This window comes from Rana temporaria, chromosome 6 (genome assembly GCF_905171775.1).
Source record: "Rana temporaria chromosome 6, aRanTem1.1, whole genome shotgun sequence".
Lineage (NCBI taxonomy): Eukaryota > Metazoa > Chordata > Amphibia > Anura > Ranidae > Rana > Rana temporaria.
In genome coordinates, this window is record NC_053494.1 from 107,962,586 (window position 1) to 107,986,347 (window position 23,762).

Below are 23,762 nucleotides of genomic sequence, written 5' to 3' on the forward strand. Positions count from 1 at the left end.
ATTTTTTATTTTTTTCGCTATAAACAAAAAAAGACCGACAATTTTGAAAAAAAAACAATATTTTTTACTTTTTGCTGAAATAAATATCCCCCAAAAATATATATAAATTTTTTTTCCTCACTTTAGGCAGATACGTATTCTTCTACATATTTTTGGTAAAATAAGCGCTTATTGGTTGGTTTGCGCAAAAGTTATAGCGTCTACAAAATAGGGCATAGTTATATGGCATTTTTATTAATAACTTATTTTTTACCAGTGATGGCGGCGATCAGCGATTTTTATCGTGACTACGACATTATGTCGGACACTTTTCACACTATTTTGGGACCATTGTAATTTTTACAGCAAATAGTGCTATAAAAATGCACTGATTACTGTGAAAATGACACTGGCAGTGAAAGGGTTAACCTGTAGGGGGCGCTAAAGGGATTAAGTGTTCCCTAATGTGTGTTTCTTAATGTAGGGGGGGTGTGGCTGGGCGTGTGACGTCACTGATCATCGTTCACTATGACAGGGAACAGACGATCAGTGACAGGCTCACTAGGAAGCACAGGGAGAGGTTTGTTTATACTTACCTCTCCCCGTTCTTCAGCTCTGTGACCCAATCACGGGACACCGGCGGCAATCGGATCCGCGGATCACGGAGCTCAGGACCAGGTCGCGAGCGCACCGCTGCCGGCGCGTGTGACCCGTGGCTGGGCTTCTTAAAGGGGACGTACCTGTACGTTCATGTGCCATTCTGCCAACGTATTTAGTCGTGCAGCGGTCCTTAACTGGTTAATGGACAAAACTATTAGCTGAAATTGAAACTGTCATTCATGTAGAAAAATGTACTTCAAATCAAACACCAGTGATGCCAGGTACACACGAGCGGTTTTCCCGACGGAATTCTGCTCAAGCTTGTCTTGCGTACACATGGTCACACCAAATTCCGCCCGTCAAAAATGCGGTGACGAACAACACGTATGACGCCACTATAAAGGGGAAGTTCCATTCCAACTGCGCTACCCTTTGGGCTGCTTTTGCTAATCTCGTGTTAGTAAAAGTTTGGTGAGAGACGATTTGCGCTTTTCAGTCTTCGTGCTTTTCAGATCGTTTTCTACTGTTCAGTTTGTGCTTGTGGGTTTGTATATGTTTTTCAGTGCGTTCTTGTCTGCTCATTTCAGATTTTCAGGTCCTTCTTTATAGGCCTTGCTGTTCTTCAGTGCGTTCTGTTAGTTCGTTCTGACCAGCCGACCGTTTTCTAGCCATGTTGCAGCTACGTACTCGTCGTAGAGTTTGTGCTGTGCATAGGCTTAGTGTTGGGCTTCTTGCTTTGACCCAAGCTCAGTCCATGAACAGGGTGAGGAGGAGTTCATGGACAAAGAATTGGTTGCTCCAGCGTGACCAATTCTGTCATTTTTTTTAAAAACGTCATTTGTGAAGAAACTGGTCAGGGCGGTGCTACGTATTGTCGTCACCACGTACCCACGTGACCCCGGAAGCATGGCCGTACGTTTCTTTTAGCTTGCCGGCTTTTTTAAACAGTAATTTGTCTTTTGTTTGCTGTATCGTTTTTTCTGCCTTCTTCAATAAACGATCCAGTTTTTTAAAGAGATAATGCACTATTGCTACTCTTTATTTATATTTTTTACTGCATACGGACTTGCCTGCCTTGAAGAGAGGGGTACTATCCTACCTCCATCGGTAACTCTAGGAATGGAGATGAGGAGATCTGGAGGAGCCCAGCGATTCTGATATCCTGGATGACCACTTAAACCCTGCAGAGCTATACCTGTAAAGCTCCTATGACCTTGCTATTAGAGGTCCAACCTATCTGGTAAGGGACACCTGCATGCGGCAAGCCATCACTCCTGAGCAGAGGCTAGTCGCCATGTTGTGGTACTTGGTGACTGGGAGAAGTCTGCAGGACCTCAAGTTCACGACAGGCATCTCCCCCCAGGCTCTGCGGATCATTATACCAAAGACCTGTTCTGCCATCATTCAAGTCCTGCAGAAGGACTATATTATCTTGGCTTTAAAAAAATAGAAAATAATGTGTAAATAGGGCAAAACAAAAGGGGGGTAATTTTGTGATTATTTAGATTCGCCCCAATGCATCAATAATGTTTTTCAGTTTTTTGTCAAGAACATTGAGATTATTCCTCATGATGTCTCATCAAGTAAAAAAAGAATAAAAACCATGTATTATAAATATGCATAGGCCCAAGAGGGGTAGGAACGTGGATGAGGCAGCACTTGCCCTCATTCGGGATGCACATGCGACCCTCAGAGAACCCCCCACCGTTCAAGAGGGCTATGCCTGCCTAGTCGCTGCCAAAATGCAGGACATGGAGAAGGGCCAACGCCTCCTCTGTGAGAACCTTATTTTACAGGCCCTAAATAAGGGGTTGATGGGCCAACTAACAGAAACAACTAAAATTTCTGAGTTCACCCATCCTCCTCCACCCCCTCCTTCTCCTCCTCCTGCCACAAGTCCACCTCCAGAGCCACAGCCTACAAGGAAGTATGGGGGAAGCGCAGAGTGAACGCTGGAGGGAAGTCTGTAAAGAAGACAAGAAAGTGATGGCCTGGGTTCAGTCTGACAGAAGACGCAGGCTGTTGTAGTACCACAGACTGGGGACATATGTCATCTGCTGCTGTTCCTGATCTCTCGGAGTCCTGGACCAGATTGTGCTCCATATTGTATGTACTTCTCAAGCTCCCAATTTTCTTTTTCAAATATTTGATGTCTACCCTGGGATCTAATGGCTTCGCAAATTCCAGCAGTTTCTCCAGCGTTGCCTTCCTCTTTATTTTGTTATGAGCCAGAATAAATTACATTTTTATTTTCAGTAAATACCTGCCTATGTGTTTTTATTAAAAAAGGACAGTTTCTTTGTGAGTAGGCAGGTACATTTAAAAATACAATGTCAAATTAACAAGGGACACCAACACCAACCAACCTCCTTGAGGTTAAAAAATACAAAATAATGTTGTGGTAACTTGACACACCAAAAAAAAATATATATATGGAGACCACTAGAAAATAATGTTTAAAAAAATACAAAGTTTGTCAGAATATCAGCAGCAAAACAACTTCATTATTGTAGCATTATAAAGAAGAAAAGAATGCACTGCATTAAACGATGCAATAATTTGCAGCGTGATGAATTTGCTATCTCCATTACGAACGCTAGTTTTACCAGAACGATACTTGATTCTGAGCATGCTAAACTAACAGTTTTTCCGCTAAAAGAACCTGCTCTTTTTTTTCTGTTGGAAAAAGTCAGATGGAGCATACACATGGTCGGGATTCCCGGCAAAAAGCTCTCATCTGACTTTTTCTGATGGGAAAACCGATCGTGTGTACGGGGGAATTACAGTGGCGGCTGGTGCAAAAATATTTTGGGGGGCGCAAACAAACTGAAAAAAATGTGAAGAAAAAAACATCAATTGTGCCACTGTGCCAAATAGAAAACCTGCTCTTTTTTTCCGGCAGTTTTTCTGTTGGAAAAAGTCAGACGGAGCATACACATGGTCGGGTTTTTCCCGACAAAAAGCTCTCATCTGACTCTAAAAAAATGTGAAGAAAAAAACATCAATTGCAGCTACTGTGCCATCAAACGCAGACACTGTGCCATCAAACACAGCCTCTTTGCCATCAATCGCTGCCACTGGGCCATCAAACTCTACCACTGTGCCATCAAATGCTGCCACTGTGCTATCAAAAGCTGCCACTGTGCCATCAAAAGCTGCCACTGTGCCATCAAATACTGCCACTGTGCCATTAAGGCTGCGACTGTGCCATCAAACGCAGCCACTTTGCCACCAAACGCTGCCACTGTGCCACCAAACGCTGCCACTGTGCCATCATATGCAGTCACTGTGCCATCAAATGCAGCCACTGTGCCATCAAATGCTGCCACTGTGCCATCAAATGCTGCGACTGTGCCCATCAAACTCTGCCACTGTGCCATCAAATGCTGCGATTGTGCCCATCAAATGCTGCGACTGTGCCATCAAATGCTGCGACTGTGCCCATCAAACGTAGCAACTGTCATCAATTGCAGCCACTGTGCCATCAAATGCTGCCAGTGTGCCCATCAAATGCTGCCAGTGTGCCAAATGCTGCCTGTGTGCCAAATGCTACCAGTGTGCGAAATTCTGCCAGTGTGACAAATGCTGCCAGTGTACCCATTAAATGCTGCTAGTGTGCCCCTCGCCCGCTCGCCATCTGCCTGGCACTTACCCTGTCTTGGTGGGGCAGCGGGTGATGACGACGAGCGGGGTCCTTCATGCGTCACCTGCACTTCTCCCGTCCTCTCCTCCCGTCAGGCATCCAATAGCGGCGCCTGTTGTTTCAGCCAATCAGGTCACAGGTAACCAGACCTGAGCAACCTGGCTGAGAGGCGGGTCAGTGTTAGGGAAGCGATGTATTCGGTTACCTAACACAACACTGAGTGATCAGCGAACGCACAGCAGTGCGCCCACTGTTTACCCTTTTGGAAGCCTATTAGAGCCCACGGCTCTAATCAGGAAGCCTTTTAGAGCCTATGGCTCTAATCGGGCGCTTCCAAAGAAACCCTGCCGCTGTAATTCATATGCCCGGCGCCCGACAAGGGGCCAGGCACATAAATAGGGGGCCGCAGCGGCGACCATAGATAGATTCATGCAATACATGAATCTATCTATGTGAGAGAGGGTGATGGGAGAGGGGGGGGGTGGACGCATCGCCACTGACCAGTTATGTAGTATCACCCTTTCTCTGTTAAATAGCCATCATCCGCATCAAGATTATTAGCTGCTCTGTTTTACAATTGGTTCTAACAGAAACTTTCATTATATTCTCATATTTCATAAAAATAAAACAAATTGGCACAAATTATCCATGGAGACTGTGATCTTCGTCTTTAGTTCTTGGACATCAAACCATATCAGATGGATTGATGTTGTTTAGTACTATCTAGGAGCTAAACAAAACTAGAAAATGCATTTCCTGCAGAAAATGTGTGGGAATGCTGAATAGCTGAATTGCTAAGCCCACACCAAAGCCATTCACCATAACCACTACACTATCTTTAGGACATACAGTACTTCCTTCAGTACTTATAAAGCCTCTCTTTTATCATTAAAGGGGTTGTAAAGGTAAAACAATTTTCCCTAAATAGCTTCCTTTACCTTAGTGCAGTCCCCTTTCACTTACCTCATCCTTTGATTTTTTCTTTTTAATGTCCTTATTTCTTCTGAGAAATCCTCACTTCCTGTTCTTCTGTGCGTTTCGCTGGGAAATCTGAAGAATTTTAGATGACAGTCAATGGAAGAAAGTGTGTAACTCTTGTCATTTGTAAGCTCAACCAGACAAAAGTAAAAGGCGTCTCACAAAACTGAGCACATTGCCTGAAACTAGACACAAATACCTACGTTTTGGTGTATAAATTGTGTATGACAAGTAGATCTTGTGGGCGTGAGAGCAATTTTTTGCTTCTCTATGAAAATAATTTTTTTAAAGCTCTGTGCTGTAGCGATGACATCATCCACTCTAACCAGCCCCATAGACACTCTGGTTAATCGATAACATTTCCTGAAAAAAATCACTAAAGTTAAACAAGTCACAAAAACTAAAAGATATCAAACTAAAAAGAGATAGCCGGATAGCTGAATTTTTTGTGAACATTTTAAAGTTTGTTTGGTGTCTGTTGGTGAAAGTATAAAGGAGCTGAAACTTTTGGTAGCAGAGAAGGTTTTAAGGATTTGAAGCATGCTCTCATTGACTTCAATGTTAAAAAAAGTATTAAAAAGCGTAATATTTTTAAAAGTGTAAATAGTAGAAAAAAAAGTTGAAGAAGTCCCATCGTTAGCTGAAAGAGCTGAACATTTTGAAAGTTGAATGGTCTTAATAGCTGAAAGTATGCAGAAGTTACGCAGAGCGAAAAAACTTACGGAATAAAACTAAAATTAAAAAGAATAATAAAAAAAGAATAACAATACTGGGAATGCTATTGAGCATTCCCACTAATAAAACTTCTTAGTGTGGTATTTTTACATTCCCTCCTAGAAATAAACCAACGACTAGCACCAAACCTACGTTACACAAAACACTTTCCACAAAATACAAAACAATACACTATTTTATTTTATTTTATTATTGCACTCTCTATTACCTATATGTAATGAGCTCATCTCATTCAATGAATTATCACCACATGGATCTTCATTATAGGACGTCCATTAAAAGTTTTCATTAATTGAAAATAGGTTGAAATGACATTCACAGATTCATCACATTTGTGCACAAATTATACATCACCATGTCCATATTGATTTTTCTATCTCATCCTCTTGTACAATCACAACTACAGTATACAGATCTTGGAAACTTCGTAAACTCTATTACAGTCTCCATGGATAATTTGTTCCAATTTGTGTTATTTTTATAAAATATGAGAATATAATAAAGTTTCTGATTCCTCCTTTATTAACAAAAATGTTTTAAATTGTATGTTGTATATTCTAGAATATTACACTTCATTACAAAAACCAATAAAGAACAATACAAAGTAGATACACATGTTCATCTCCTGTGTGATCATTCACTATTGTCCCACTACTTGTGCAATAGAGGGAGAAGCAGTACAAGCAGTACAAGGAGTCAGGCCACGTACACACGGGCAAGAATCTCATTGGGGTGGATTCAAGAAGCAATTGCGCCTGTGTAACCATAGGTTACACAGCGCAATTGCTTACTTGCCCCGGCGTAACGAGTGCTCCTGATTCAGGAACCTCGTTACGCCGACTGCAGCCTAAGATCTGCGCGGCATAAGGCTCTTATGCCCACATATCTTAGGCTGCATTCTAGCGATGGCCGCTAGGTGGCGTTCCCGTTGTGCTCAGTGTATAGTATGCAAATTGCATGCTAACACCGATTCACAACGTTGCGCGAGCCCTGCGTACGCAATTTACGTCGTTTACGTACGGCGGTTTTCGCGCAAGGCTGCCCCTGCTATTAGCAGGGGCAGCCCATGTTACGTATACCCGTCGTTCCCGCGTCGCAAAATTTGAATTTTACGTAGTTTGCGTAAGTGAATCGTGAATGGCGCTGGACGCCAATCACGTTCACTTTGAAGCAAATGACATCCTTGCAACGTCATTTGCCGCAATGCACGTCGGGAAACTTTCCCGACGGAGCATGCGCTCTACGCTCGGCGCGGGAACGCGCCTAATTTAAATGATTCCCGCCCCCTACGGGATCATTTAAATTGCGTGCTCTTGCGCCGGGCATTTTGCCGGGCGCGCCCGCGCAATTTACGGAGCTTATGCTCCGTGAATCGAGGGCAGCACAAAAAAATTGCGGGGGCGCAGGGCAAAATCGTTGCCCTGCGCCTCCGTAATAAATGCGCAAATCTCTTTGAATCCGGCCCATTGTTTTTTCCGACGAGATTCTTGGCAAGAATCTCTTGCCGCCCGAGTGTGCAGACAGACCTTTCAAAAGAACCGCGATTCTCTTGAAAGGCAAGAAGGCGGTGACGTCATCGTGTACGGCGAGCATGTGCTCATCACATTCGATGCTGTCGCCGCCATCTTGCTTCACCCTACCTATGCCGTGGAAGCTACCACACATGCGTCAAAGTCATTTCAAGCATGCGCTGGTTTCCACGGCGACAGGTAAGTATACACACTCTCTGGTTTCTCGTCGGGAAACAGGCCGACAAGAATCTCGGCGGGAAAATAGAGAGCAGGGTCTCTATTTTTCTCATCGAGATTCTGGCCAGATTTCCAGATGAGAAACCTGAAAGCCTCGTACACATGCTCGGAAAACCGAGCATGTGTACGAGGCTTCAGTCAAATCTTGTGCTGACAAGAATTGTGCTGATAGGGACAGAAAGCAGTTTGTCAGAGGGATGAGTTCATTGCTGTGCTGCTTCTCCTTTCACTGCCCAGTCACAGGCTGGGGAGGGTCCAAGATGAGAAGTTGGTTAAATGATGTTGGCCATCAAGCTGAGGACATCTAGGGACAGTGTAGTGTAGTGTGGGGGAAATCTTTGGATAGAAGGTGAATTTTGTAGCAAATGCTAGTTGTCTTATTTAATTTTTAAGAGACATTTATTTGTATCTTGCTTTACAACAATACACACATAATAATGCACAACAGTAAATTTGAAATTATCTATATATATAAAACTCAACGTGTGTGTGTGTGTATGTATGTTCCAGCATCACGTCCAAACGGCTAAAGATATTAACATGAAACTTGGCACACATGTTACTTATATGTCAGCAACAAACATAGGATAGGTGGTTTAACCCTTACCCACCCCCATTTGCCATGGTCGGGGTTTTTCTTTAAAGTCCCATTCAACTCTATGGGAAATACATGTTACTTCATGTTCCAGCATCACGTCCAAATGGCTAAAGATATTAACATGAAACTTGGCACACATGTTACTTATATGTCAGCAACAAACATAGGATAGGTGGTTTAACCCTTACCCACCCCCATTTGCCATGGTCGGGTTTTTTCTTTAAAGTCCCATTCAACTCTATGGGAAATACATGTTACTTCATGTTCCAGCATCGCGTCCAAACGGCTAAAGATATTAACATGAAACTTGGCACACATGTTACTTATATGTCAGCAACAAACATAGGATAGGTGGTTTAACCCTTACCCACCCCCATTTGCCATGGTCAGGGTTTTCCTTTAAAGTCCCATTAAACTCTATGGGAAATACATGTTACTTCATAACTTCCAAACGGCTGTAGATATTTCGATAACACTTGGTCACATGTTACTTATATGTCCACTTAAACTATAGGATAGTTAATTTATCCCTTAACTACCCCCATTTGTGAGGGTCGGGGTTTTTGTTTAAAGTCCCATGCAAATCAATGGAAAATGTATGTTCCCACATAACATCTGTACGCCTGGAGATATTTCAATAATACCTGGTACACATATTAATTATATGCCAAATAAAAATATATGACAGTTAAATTATCCCTTACCTACACCCTTATATAAAAGATGGGTATATTTATATTACTATGATTTTCCTCCCCAAAAGGTTAAGATAGGAAGACCGGGCAACGCCAGGTATTCAGCTAGTATTGAAATAAATAGAAAGGGGACAATTTCATCAATTCAATTGTAAAACAAAATCCTGCTTTAAATTGCATTGGCAGTTTTCTGCAATGTCTTCAATCTGTTTGTTTGTAAATTATCCAGTTAATATTCATATGTCCCTATTTAGGACCGACTGCATTACACTTGGCAGCTCAGTGTGGCTCCCTTGAAGTTCTATCCTGCCTGCTGGCATTAAATTCAGATTACAAGTTATGTAACAAACGAGGCTGGATGGCTATACATGTTGCTGCATTCTTTGGCACAATTCCTTGCATCAGAGCGTTATACAAGAAAGACCCTGATCTTCTAGAGGCAGAAACGGCAGCTGAGTGAGTATATGCAACCAACAATATACTGTGTTAGGTCTAATTATACCAATAAAAGGGCTGGCATTGTAGCCGTCTATTCTTTGAATAAATGGACATTTTAAATGCTCTTCAGTTAAACCTGAAATTGTTTATGTAGTCGTACAACTGTCCCTATAGCACACAGCTCCCAGGTTTTACTTGGACCAGAAGCTACAGGTATATAGACCATACATCAGTTACCTGTTGATTAAAGTTGGTATCTTTGAGATCAATTAAATATAAAAACAATGTAAGTAAGACAGGAATAGGGTAGGGGCCTTGGCTATTTACAGTGGGGACATTAAGTCTGTGTATACCTGTATGTTAAGCAAATTCATTCGTTTAAGGCGCCGTACACACGACCGGATCTGTCAGCTGATATTTGTCCGACGGACAGTTTCAGCGGACAGATCCGGTCGTGTGTACAGCCGACCCGACCAGATTTCCGGCCGAGCGGACGGACGGAAACGTTTCCGTCGGACGTGTTCGGTCGTCTGTACAGACTCACTGGACACGTCCGATCGGCCGCCATCCCTCGCATGGGTCGTACTGATTCGACGCATGCATGGAAGCTTTGAACTTCAAGGCCGCCCACGTCCCCTCGTCATCGTCGCGGCGACGGCGCGGCCACGTCCCCGCGTATTGTTTACACGCAAATTTCTGTCTGATGGTGTGTACAACTATCAGACAGAAATCTCCGGGCGGACATTTCCACTGAAAACGGTCCGGCGGACCGTTTTCAGCGGACTGTCCGTCCGTGTGTACGGGGCCTTAGGATGTTGGCAGTACTATACACTTCCAATTCTCATACAATACAATACAATTCCTCTTTGTGTTATAGGAGTCCTTTAGTTCTCTCATATATTGGAGTGTATTTCTCCCATGGTTCAGAGAAGCAGGAACATGGATAGCGTAGGACCTGTCTTGTCAAATGCAACATTCTCACTGATATAAACCTGCACACTTTTCTAGCTCAAGATGCAATTTTTTTGTTATGTAGAATTATTATGAATAAATGTCCAGGCTTACAGTTCAGCATTTTCTGTTTTACAGGTACAAGACTACTGTATTGCTGCTCACTGCAATATCTGGAACCCTTGATGCCCTCATATATCTTCTATCATTAGGGGCAAACTGGAAAAAAACGGACAGCATGGAAAACAACATAATCCATTTAGCTGTGCTTTACTTTCATACTCACATACTGAAATACATAATAGAACTAAATATTCCAGAACTGAATGTATGGCAGCATCTTGTAGGTATGTATAATCACAAATTTTGAACACTGCTATTAAATTCAATTCTTTGACTCATTTATATCAGTTGTATTGCTATTATATTACTCTGGCATTCAAAACGCAGTGTCCTGCATCAATATTAGGAATAAGCATAAGCAAAAAATGCTAAAATGCTATTTTTTTTTATTTATTAGCATACATACCAATGTAATAATCAACCTAAACCAGTGTTTCTCAAACTTTTTTTCAGTCAAGGCACCCTTTAAAAAAAATGCACAGTCTTGGGGCACACATGAGGCTTTATTCACATGGGTGTACTTGGGTGTACACATGTGCAAGGGCTACGTTCTGTATGACAAAGAGGGAATGGGTCAGGAGTACTAAATGCACAGACTGCAGGGCTTAGGAGTGGTTATCACACAAAATACAAGGGTCAGGTGTGGCTATTGCACAGTATACAAGGGCCAGCTGTGCACAGATTGCAGGGGTCAGAGGTTTGTAACACACAGCCTAGTGTACAAAATACAACCAATAATTACTTCTCGTCCTAGTTATTTCCCCAAAGGCTCTAACTCCCCATCCAGTACAGTTTTACTCCCTCAGACCTAATTTCCTTTCAGTACAGACCCCCCTCACAGCCTACCCTATAGTGCTGACCCCCTTTCTAACCCCCAATACAGACCCCTACAGTAGACACACCCTTCCCACTCCAATCCCTTGGTACAGACCTCCCCACCCAGCCCCATCTAAGTACAGACACCCCTTCAGGACAGACACCCCCTCTATTATAGGCCCCTCCCTCCTTACCAGTACATACAGCCCCCCCCCCAACCTCACACGCAGCATCAGCAGCTCATTCATATGAAAATCTCACTTACTGTATGTGTCCTTTATATGATGTCTCATTCATATGCAAATCCTGCAACGATTTAGGCCGTGTACACACGGGCAAACATGTACGATGAAACCGGTCCGCCGGACCGTTTTCACCGTACATGTCTGCCCGTGGATTTCTGTACGATGGCTGTACTAACCATCGTACAGAAATCCGCGCGTAAACAATACGCGGGGCGTGTCCGCGGTGTCGCCGCGACGATGACGCGGCGACGTGGGCGGGCCTGCCAGTTAAATGCTTCCACGCATGCGTCAAAGTCATTCGACGCATGCGAGGGATGGCGGGCGCTCGGACATGTACGGTAGGTCTGTACAGACGACCGAACATGTCCGAGCGGACAGGATTCCAGCGGGCTGTTTTAAAACAAGTCCAGGAATATTTGTCCGCTGGGAAAAGGCCCGGCGGGCAAATGTTTGCTGGAATCCTGTCCGCTCGGGCCTACACACGACCGAACATGTCTGCTGAAACTGGCCCGTGGACCAGTTTCAGCTGACATGTTTGGTCGTGTGTACGGGGCCTCACATTGTACCCTGTAGCGGGGTCAGAGCCTTTGCAAGACAGAGCCTCTGTACACAGGACTCCGGAAAAATGCAGGACAGTCCTGCACAATCCAGGACTGTTGGAAGGTATGCAAGTAATGTTGAGCAAGAACATGAGCACCACAATTATGGTACATACAGTGCCTGCATCTTTTGAAGAAAAAAAAGGGGAGAAAATATGTAAAAACCTGGGGTGAGGAGAGAAGAAAGGAAATCGTGAATTGTGTTCACGTATCCATAAGTAACATATGGCAAATAGCTAGCCTGTGTTTAAAGGATCACTAAACAAAAAAAAATTTTTGGGCTAAATAGCTTGCTTTACCTTATAGCAGTCTTGATTTCATGTCCTCATTGTCCGTTTTTGCTTTGAAGCAGCTGTAATCCTTTGCTGAAATCCTCACTTCCTGGTTCTCTGGCTCCATAGTAAATTTCTCATGGGAGCTTCTCACTGTGGTCCAAGCTGTGTGTCTAAAACTCCTCAGAACCAATCAGATTCATTTTAAAAAGAAAACACTGCCCTGGATTTGTTTGTTTTTGTTCTGTGTGTCTCTTTACTTCACATAAACATGAAATCAGTTTAAAAGCGAAAGTGAAACTAGAGGCACATTATATGATAGAATTTAATCTATTTTTCATCATTTTTAAAAGGAATCAGTTAACTTTTATGTCTCTATACCCTGTAAACAGTCATTTCAGCAAAAACATTTTTTTCCTTTAGTGACCCTTTAAACATGTGACATTATTGACATTATGGTTCAGAGGCAACAAAATTGATCCAAATAACCCAACTTCTGTGGAAGTGGTCATATGCAGTATGTCTTTCATTTTATGTATCCTATCCTTTGCTTCCATAATGTTGCGTTGTTTCAATAACCTTCTCCTTGATGTGGGATCCCAAGGTGGCTGCCACAACAAGGAGATCAAGCCCTTCCTTGCTATAAGAGAACACATATAGGAACCAACACATGGGGGTAGCATGAAATAGAACAACTAGCAGGTTGTCTGGTACCTGTTGTTGAGTAGCTTTTTAAGTTAAGCCCTTAATCACCATTCATAAAGGTGTTATGATTGGGCAGTCCCACCAAAATTGCGTACATTATAGGGATTCGCCTGGGATTCCTTCTCCAGAAGTATTTGATAAATTGTGGAGGCAGCTTTACATCCGTCTTGCACAGTGGGTGCCAGCACCTCTAGGAGCATGTCTCACTCCATGGAAGAATTACGATAGCAAAATTGGGGGATGCACATCACACACATCAACCATATCTGCTGGTAAGCTAAAATAGGCATCAACAACATTCCCTGCATCTTGGCCATGTCCTTCTGATGCTTTGACCTCTATGAGTAAGCCCAATCAGAGTGAAAAGCATTAGAGGGGTGTGGCCAAAGATGGGGGGACTGTAGCTGAAACCTCTGTTGGCTTACCAGCAGATGTTGTTGATCTGTGCGGTGGGCACCCCCTATTTTTACAATCATGATGAATGCATGTTTATGCTTAACATTTATCATACAAGTGATTTTCAGTTATATTGTGTAGACTTAAAACTTCATTTTATTTTTTTCAGAAATGTTGAAATCTAATGATTCTCACAGAAAGGAAATGGCTGCCAGATGCTTGGAAGTTCTTTGCATTTTAAAAGAACAATTCTGGAAGGACTGTTATGAAGCAGGTCTTAATTTTAGTTAATAATTTGTACAATATTTTACAGCCTTTTAACAGCTCATAAATAGATGCTCAATTTGCCTGTTTTTGCTGTTGTATAACAATACGATGAATAAAGGCAGCCATAGCAATTTACTTATTGTTTCTACAAAAAGGTTTCTTTACAAAGGACAACTGTACCTTTGTACAATTGCCCTTTAATACATTTCCCCCACATTTCCATCCCCCTGAATAGATCTCATTAGGACACATACCGTCAGCCCAGATTCAGTTTTCTTTACTGCGCGCCCCTGCTCCCATATTGTGCTGTAAATGTAACCCATAGCAACCAATCAGTGATTACCCTTTTATTGTACAACAGTCATGATGCTGTAAACACACAAAAGCGCGCACACCGCCTCCAGGCAAAGATTGGAGGCACCCAGCTCCAGGTGCTAACCCAGACTCACCACCGTTTGTAACATAGAGAAGAAGAAGAATTGGTTGCACACTTGAGCCCAGTGGATGCTTCTGAATATTTCTTTATTGTCATGAGCCAGACAATCTTGCAAAGTTACAGTTGACGCGTTTCACACAGAAGAATCGCACTTGTTCACAACATTTGTGATCAATAGCAACCACTGAATACCATCAGTGTACAGCAGCAAAACTTACTGCAGTGTTGAGCAGTTATAATTTTAACTCATAGCAAGCAACCAATCACTTATCTTGGAATCACAGTAATATAACCTATACTAATCATCAATGCCCTCTTATCAGTATAAAGTAAAGGTCGGCAAACTTTCTAAACAAAGGGCCAGTTTACTGTCCTTCAGACGTTGGGAGTAGAAATTGTCCTGGCATCAATTGGAGTAAAAAATTCCCCATCATTGGTGTCAGTGAGAGCAATTGTGCCCCATCATTGGGGTCATTTTGAGGAATTGTGCCCCATTGCTGGTGTCATTGGGAGGAACTGTGCCCCATTGTTGGTGTCAGTGGTGCACCAGGCTTAAAGAAAATATCTGTTGACCCTTCTATGAAGGTCATTGTTCATGCACTTCTCATTATATATTATTCCCAACTGTGCTTCTGCATTGTCACCCTGTCATATGCACCCCTGGTTGAAACTACAGACAGCAGTGTTAACACATCACGCAGGCATAGTTCAGGAGGCCCATTTAGAGCAATAATGTGCAGCCAATGCTAGAGCAAGTGCATGTAGACAGTAAGTGGCTGAAAAAGGAGACCAGAAGTTGCAAAAAAAGTAAACAATTTTTTTATGATATGCAGATTGCCATTGAAACTATAAAATACTACAATTTTACTATTGTATTCTAAATATGCATTTGTTAAAAAAAAGACTGTATATGTCTTTATTCTAGGAACAGTTCCTTGCCTCGTCAACCTATTGAAAAGTAAGCAAGTTAATCTGGAATGTATAGCTGCAGGGATTTTAAGCAATATCTCCATTAACGTTCCTGTTGCAAAGTGTCTAGTGGAGGCAGAAGCCATACCCATACTTATTACATTGCTGCACTCCAAATATCCTGAGCTTCAGTCCCGATGTTCGGTGATTTTATATGATATTGCCCAGGTCGATGGTAATCAAGACAGCATTGCACAAATGGTAAGCAAAGGAGGTAAAGTCATGAAATTAACCAGTTCCCACCCAGGCCAATTCTGGCATTTCTCTCTTACATGCTAGAAAACTATGTAGAACCCCCAAACATTATGTACTGTATATATACTATATATATATATATATATATATATATATATATAACATTTTTTTAGCAGAGACACTAAAGAATAAAAAGGTGGTCATTGCAATTTTTATGTCACACAGTATTAGCGCAGAAATGTTTTAATCGCAATTGTTTTGGAAAAAATATACAGCAATTAATTTGAATTAATTTAATGCACAAAAAACACAATAAATAACCAATTTTTTGGGGAAAATATAAAAGATGATATTCACCGCGTAAATAGATACCTAACATGTCACGCTTTAAAATTTTAATTTAAAACTCATGGAATGGCGCCAAACTATGGGACTTAAAATCCCTTGAAAGGTTACCAGTTTAAAGTTACAGATGTGGTCTAGTGCTAGAAATATTCATTTTGCGGCGATACCTCACATGTGTGGTGCAAACACTGTTTACATATGCGGAAATTGGCCTACGTATTTTATTTTTATTTTTACACTGTCCCTTTATTTTTTTTATCACTTTTATTCTTATCGCAAAAAATGTAAACATCGCTTGTGATAGAAATAAAGCATGACATGTTCTCTTTATGGAGACATCTATAAGACCCCAAATCTCTACTCTACCCTGGAAAGCATGAGATAAAAAAAAAAAACATTGGTCTCTGCTTTCCAGGAAAAAAAAGATGTGTTTACATCTGCCAGGGCCGGAAGTGATGTTGTTTCCGGGCTCCCAGGATCATAGAGATGGCCAGAGACCATTCCTTCAGCCAGCTCTGTGGTAACTTGCCGCCGGATTGGATCTCAGGCTCTTCGATCTAGTGAGAGAGCCCGGATATGCACCAGTGGGCGATGGAGGGGGGGACCTCCCTCCTGCTGCCTGTAAAAGCAATCCAGCAGCTAATCGGCCTCCGGGATGTGGGATGTCTTTTACGTTAGAGGGAATCGCGGGTTGAAAAGAAAGGTATCTGGATGATGCCTGCAGCTACACTTCAAGTCCAGGACGTCATACGATTTCCTACAGGTGGGAAATAGTTAAAGTGAGACAGGGTCCCACTTCTTAAAAACATATGTGAGCCATAGACAATATGATTTTCTTCCTTGCAACCAAAATCGCTTGATTCCCCCATCAGCACACTCAGTGTTGATGGAGAATCCCTCCCACGGAGCTATTGTGTTCTCCCAGGCAGGGTTGCAGAAAGCTGTCCCTGCCAGGAGAACACAGTGATTGTTGCTAGCGACTACTGCTACGGGTTGTACAATCAGCCTACCCATAGGTGGTTTAAATCTCAACCCATAGGTGGTCTTGAATTGCTGAACTGGTCGAGAGTCTATCTATGGCTGGCTTAAGGAAGCACCAATAAACCTGGTAAGATCCCTTTTACACTGAGGCGCTTTTCAGGCGCTTTTGCGCTAAAAACTACTTCCCATTCATTTCAATGGATGCTTTCACACTGGGGTGGTGCGCTGGCGGGGGCGATGAAAAAAAGTCCTGCAAGCAGCATCTTCCCATTTTGCTGGGGAGCTGCTTCCCTGGAGCAGAGAACCGGGAGGGGGGGCCCTCCACTCTCCTCCAGTGAGATTATAAGGGGGGGTTTGTGGTAACGAAAGTGTCATCTCTTCTTTTCTCTCTCCTGCCGCGAGATGATAAACGGGACGGGGGGTTGGTGCTGACGAACAAAACAAAGTCAAGTCTTCTCTTCTCTCCTGCCGCAAGACAGAAAAAAAAAAACGGGGGGAGGCCTGGTTGGGGGGTGGCTACCTGCCGCGAGTTGCTAAAGGTGGGGGGGGTCAGACGAAAAAATGTAAAAAAATGTAATTAAAAAACGAACAAACGTGGGGGGAGCGGGCCCCTGCCGCAAGTTTCTAAAGGTGGGGGGGGTCAAACGGGAAAAAAAAACATGGGGGGGGCAGCTGGGCCCCTGGGGACCATCGGGCCACTTACAGGTAGAATGCTTGTACCCTCCTGATGGCGGCCTTGCTTACATGAGTCTTTTTAAGCACAGTTAGGTACTCCTATTAATCTGTATATAAGCAATAAAAACCCAAAAGGTGTTCTCATCCACTCACACTCTAGTCCAAAACTAGATACATGCACTTTAAATGTGGCATCAGATATACATAGGATCGAACTAAACACAGATAAACTTATGTGTTTACCATCATATTATGGAAATCAACATAAAACACAGACTTCTGTGGTAGATTCCTTGTATCTCAAAAACAGCAGTTAAAAGTAATCTATGCACATACATGTCATCTAAATTTACATTTCCAGTGAATTATTTGCCAAGTGGATGATCCATCCTTAACATGTAATTTTCCTGGTCACTGAAAAAAAAATGTGTACATAATTTCATGGTTATACTGTATTTTCTTCTTATTTTTAGAATGGAATCTCACCTTTGGTTAATCTGCTGTATGAAGATTTTGAAGATGTATTGGTAAATGCTATTAACTGCATCCGAGCCTTATGCATTAAAAACCCAGCCAACCAGAAGGCTGTCAAAGATTTTGGAGGCATTCCACTACTTGTAGACTTTCTATCTGCTAAATCTGGTAAGTAAGCCTTACATTTCGTGAAGAATAAGAGCAAATCTTCCATGTTTGCCTAGGATAAGTTTGGCCATTTTGATCCATTTACTGCACAGTCAAATCGCACCATTGCGATGATCCTCCCTTCCCTGGACTAGTATTAAAATACAGATACATGGGTTTCTAGAAGTGCAGTAGTGCTGTGCTTTATAATAGACAATTTGTTGATTTTAATAAATATTAACTATTACGCAAAACCATTAGCTTTTGATAATCATTTCTCTCAACATTTGGTTTTGAATCCTGTTTATATTCATTCATTTTTGTTTCTTTGAAGACGTGCTGATAAGCGCATCTTCAGCTGCTATTGCAGAGCTTGCTCGAGGAAACAAAGAGCTCCAGGATGCTATAGCAAAGGAGAATGCAATTGTTCCTCTTATTAATATAATAAGACTAAAGAAACTCAGTAACCAGGTGAAGGCTGCCATGGCTATAGAAGCACTTGCGGATCATAATGCTGCTATACAAAGAGAGTTTCTGGATAGAGAGACATCAAGGCACATATCAAAGCTCCTCAAGGCAAGATTTTGTTTAACACTGGCTATCTTTTTTTTATACTTCCTATCTAAAACTTACAACCAAAATGTTTTTATCATGTTTCATTTTGGCTTAGGTTTTTTGTCTAGAGATCAAAGAACAAGGCTGCACGACACTTTGGGCATTGGCTGGGCAGACATGGAAACATCAGAAAAAAATGGCAGAACAGATTGGCTATACGTTTATCATTGACATGCTCTTATTACCTTCTGACAAGATGCAATATGTTGGTAAGTTTCCTGCATTTCTCTATAAGGTATTTTAAAAAAAGGCAACTACTGTACTTATATAGTTTTGGATGTTTCCTCTAGATATTTTGAAGGTAATAAACAAAGTGTTGTTATGGGTGTCCTTGTATAGGGGATGGGCACATATTGTCTTCTAATTATACAAATGTTTATTTTGCTTCTACAGGTGGTCAAGCTATTATAGCTTTATGTAAAAATAGCAAACATCACCAAGACCAAATATGTGAAGGTAATGGTGTTGGTCCTTTGGTGCGACTTTTGCGAAACCCCAGAGTAGCGGAGGGAACGCTTCTGAGCATTGTTACAGCGCTGGGGACAATGTGTGTTGGTATGTGCTACTTTTTTTTCCTACTTCACTATATATTTGCCATATGCTGTTGCGTTTTGAGGCTTATGCAGTGCACTAAGGCCCTGTACACACGACCGGTTCATCTGATGAGAATTGTCCGACGGACCGTTTTCATTGGTCCACCGCTGAAGTGGCCTGATGGTCTGATGTGCGTACACACCATCAGTTCAAAAACCGATCGGGTCAGAACGTGGTGACGTAAAACACACGACGTGCTGAAAAAAACCTAGTTCAATGCTTCCAAGCATGCGTCGACTTGATTCTGAGCATGCGCGGGTTTTGAACCGATGCTTTTGTGTACTAACCATCGGTTTGGCCCGATCGGTCAGCGGTCCATCGGTTCGATTTTAAAGCAAGTTTTACAATTTTGGTCCGAAGGACAAAAGACAGATGGGCCATACACACGGTTGGTTTGGACCAATGAAACTGAACCTCGGTCCATTCTCATCGGTTTTGACCGGTCGTGTGTACGCGGCCTTAGTCTTTCCTCGCCGTCCTCAGTTATTTAGGAATCTAAACCACAGAACAAGGCCCCAGACCATACTATATGATATCGTAGTGGACTTTGCAGGTCCGTTTTTTACATCAGCCCCTTACCCCATACCAGGTTGGTGCAATAAAATGTAAATAACCTATGGGAAAAAAACTTTAACACCTAAACCCCTTTGACCAGCGGCCACAAATTCCCGTTCCTCTTTGACCATAGACTGAAGAAATAGACACTGTTGGTACTCATGCCAATTAGGAAACTACTTTGCAGCTGGATAGGCATACAAACAGGGTTGATTTACTACATGGAAACAAACTGTGCCTGTTGCATGTGATTGGGTATTCTTTTCAAAGTGAAGCTTCACCTCATTTACCTCATGCAGCAAACTCCCTTGCAAAGCAGTTGCATGTTGCAAGGGAGTTTGCTGCATGAGGTAAATGAGGTGAAGCTTCACTTTGAAAAGAATACCCAATCATATGCAAGGAAAATTAAAAAAACAGCATTTTCCCTTGCACATGACTGGGCGATGGAATTCAGCAGAGCTTCCCCTCATTTACTAAGCTCTGGAGCAAATTCTCTTGCAGAGTGCAACTGCATTTGCAAAGTGCAAATCTATTTGCTTTTACTATACCAATTCCCGTATGTCTTGAATATTATACAAAGTATCATTTATTTATTAAATAAAATCAGAATAAGCAGGCAAAGAAACTTTGAACAAGAAATTTCTATTACATAAAAGCAGAGCTGGATTAACATATCAGGCTATAGGTGCAGACTACCAAATGCATTAATCTTACCACTTTATAATATACTGTAGCTCCTCATGTGCTGCTAAAAACACAAACTGTAAAGTTATTCTGAAATAAAGATACTTCATATTGGGTGTGCTATTTATTATTGATTATTTATGTACTGCATATATGTACTCTTATGAATAGGCATGTGATACACAGTTTATAGAAGATACTCCGAATAAGGGATCATATATGTATTTATACTATGACAACAGTACCTTACTATGTAAAGAGTGTGATACACCGCATAGGATAAATATATTTTCATATATATATATTAGGGCTGTGGAAATTAACTATTAATTCATAAATTAATCTTACATTTTTTTGATCGATCAAAATTATTTTGATTGGTACTCACCTCTCCGCCGGCTTCCGGGCCTTCAGGGAGTTCCGTCGGAGATCCGGTGACGTCATGGACACCGGCGGGGCTTGCCGTGTCCATCTGAAGGGCTCCTTTGCTGTGCCTTCATAGCTGCATGCCGGCGGGACCTTACTATCTGCCACACGCATGGGCTGTTACACTTCCCTCTATCAACCTGGGATTCTACAGCCATCCACTGGGAGTTGTGATAGTTCCCTTTATGGGACATCTACATGCCAACAGACTGATGTTAACCTCTCCTCACCTGGATTCAGCAGTGGTATCGTTGTACACATTTTTATACCAGTATCATACTTGGCTACATGTTTTTATGACTGCTTTTGCTACCGTTTGGTATTACTCACAATTTTAAAGTTTGTGTAGCTACATCGATTTTATCTCCATTGCAATATTTATTTTGTTACCTACTTGAAGACTATAAAAGTTTTAATGCTATTCCCATTGAGCGCTGCCTTTGTGTGTTTTTTGTATTCTGCTATCCATTTTTCCAGTGGTTGGTAGCTGCACTGGGAATCAGCCTGCAAGGACGAGATCAGCTAAAAGTAGTTGGATCTGTATGTGCGTTATAATTAATCAAAATTAGTCGATTAATCGATTAAAAAAAAAATTGATTGATCGAACACAAAAATTTTGATCAGTAACAGCCCATATATATATATATCCACTTCCATACCAGGTACTTACGCAGCTTCCCGCCCAAGCCAATTTTCAGCTTTCAGCACTGTCGCACTTTGAATGGCAATTGCGCGGTCATGCTACACTGTACCCAAACAAAATTGGCGTCCTTTTTTCCCCACAAATAGAGCTTTCTTTTGGTGGTATTCGATCACCTCTGCGATTTTTTTTTTTTGCGCAACAACTAAAAAAAGGCCGAAAATTTGGAAAAAAAATTACGTTTTTATTTTTTTCTGTTAATTTTTTTGTAAATAAGTTTTCTCTTTCAATTACGGGCACTGATATGGCGGCACTAATGGGCACCGATGAGATGGCACTGATGGACATCGATGAGGTAGTACTGACGGGCACAGATGAGGTGGCACTGATTGGCGGCGCTGGTATGCGACACTGATGGGCACACATAGGCGGCACTGATGGGCACACATAGGCGGCACTGATGGGCACACATAGGCGGCACTGATGGGCACACATAGGCGGCACTGATGGGCACACATAGGCGGCACTGATGGGCACTCATGGGCGGCACTGGGCACTCATAGGCGGCACAGATGGGCACTCATGGGCGGCACTGATGGATACTTATGGGTGGCACAGATGGGCACTGATAGGTGGGCACTGGGCATGGATGGGCACTGTGGGGTGGCACTGGGGTGGCACTGATGGACACTGGGGTGGCGCTGATGGACACTGGGGTGGCGCTGATGGACACTGGGGTGGCAGCACTGATTTTTGCCAGGTTGCCAGTCAGTGCCCATTTGTGGGCACTGACTGGCATCTTTTTTTTTTTTTTTTTGTTTTTTTTTTTTTTTTTTTCCTGTCATTTTTTTTTTTTTTTTCTGTCATTTTTTTTTTTTTGCCCACCCTGGTACTCCAGGGTGGGCATCCCTGGTGGTCCAGTGTGGCGATCCGAGGGGGGGCTGCGCTGATAAACAATCAGCGCTAACCCCCCCTGTCAGGAGAGCCGCCAATCGGCTATCCTCTCCTCGCGTCTGTCAGACGCGAGTGAGGAAGAGCCATCGGCGGCTCTTCCTGTTTACATCGTGATCAGCCGTGGTTGGACACGGCTGATCACGTGGTAAAGAGTCTCCGCCGGAGGCTCTTTACCGAGATCGGAGATGCAGGGTGTCAGACTGACACCCCGCATCACCGATCGCCGCGATGCGCGCCCCCACGGGCGCGCGCGGCATGAAATCCTGCAGGACGTTCTAGAACGTCCTGTCAGGATTTTATAACCACTTCCCGGACGTAAATCGGCCATAGGCCGGGCGGGAAGTGGATATATATATATATATATATACACACAGTATATAATGGAAAATTGTCATCCATACTTACCGTAGTTTCCTTTCCTCGCTCTGCCTCAGGACAGCACAACCTTGGGTCAACCCCGCCCCTTGACCCCATATAGGACACCCCTGTAGAGACAGATAAAAGACCTGGTACCTGATGCAGGTGTTCTTATGAATAGCTTGCAATGTCCCAGGAAAGGTGTGTGCTGTCCTGAGGCAGAGCCAGGAAAGAAAAATTTGTATGGATGACAATTTTCCATTTTCCTGGCTCAGCCTCATGCCAGCACAACCTCAGGACTTAACTAGCACACACAAAGGGAGGGAAACAAAACAAAAAATTCAACACCAGGTGCTGCCGAAAAGGTAAATTTATTAACATCTAGACAGAGCAGATGACAATACAGAAATTCCCATGAGACCTAACTGGGAAGATGCTCCATCCAGTTTGTAATGTTTAAGCGCTTAAGCCCCAGACCATTTTGGTGGTCAAAGACCAGGCCACTTTTTGCAATTCGGCACTGTGTCGCTTTAACTGACAATTGGGCAGTCGTGCGACGTGGCTCCCAAACAAAATTTACTTATTTTTTTCCCACAAATAGAGATTTCTTTTGGTGGTATTTGATCACATTTGCGGTTTTTATTTTTTGCACAAAAAAAAGAGTGACAATTTTGCTACTTTTTACCTTTTGCTATAATAAATATCCCCCAAAAATATATAAAGAAACTTTTTTTCCCACAGTTTAGGCTGATACGTACATATTCTACATATTTTTGGTAAAGAAAATCGCAGTAAGCGCTTATTGATTGGTTTGCGCAAAAGTTATAGCGTCTACAAAATAGGGGGCTGTTTTATGGCATTTTTATTAATATTTTATTTTTTTACTAGTTATGGCGGCGATCAACAATTTTTATCGGGACTGCGACA

At 42.5% G+C, this 23,762-nt stretch overlaps 1 protein-coding gene across 1 annotated transcript in view; it reads left to right on the forward strand.

The window, feature by feature from the left end:
* Positions 1 to 23,762, forward strand: part of ANKAR (ankyrin and armadillo repeat containing) — a 106,889-nt gene that overhangs the window by 49,671 nt on the left and 33,456 nt on the right. The window contains exons 9-16 of the mRNA XM_040357142.1: positions 9,231 to 9,432; positions 10,504 to 10,712; positions 13,691 to 13,795; positions 15,150 to 15,394; positions 17,863 to 18,031; positions 18,345 to 18,586; positions 18,681 to 18,834; positions 19,019 to 19,180. Of these exons, the coding sequence (XP_040213076.1) occupies positions 9,231 to 9,432; positions 10,504 to 10,712; positions 13,691 to 13,795; positions 15,150 to 15,394; positions 17,863 to 18,031; positions 18,345 to 18,586; positions 18,681 to 18,834; positions 19,019 to 19,180 (1,488 nt within the window). The remainder of the gene's footprint in view (positions 1 to 9,230; positions 9,433 to 10,503; positions 10,713 to 13,690; positions 13,796 to 15,149; positions 15,395 to 17,862; positions 18,032 to 18,344; positions 18,587 to 18,680; positions 18,835 to 19,018; positions 19,181 to 23,762) is intronic.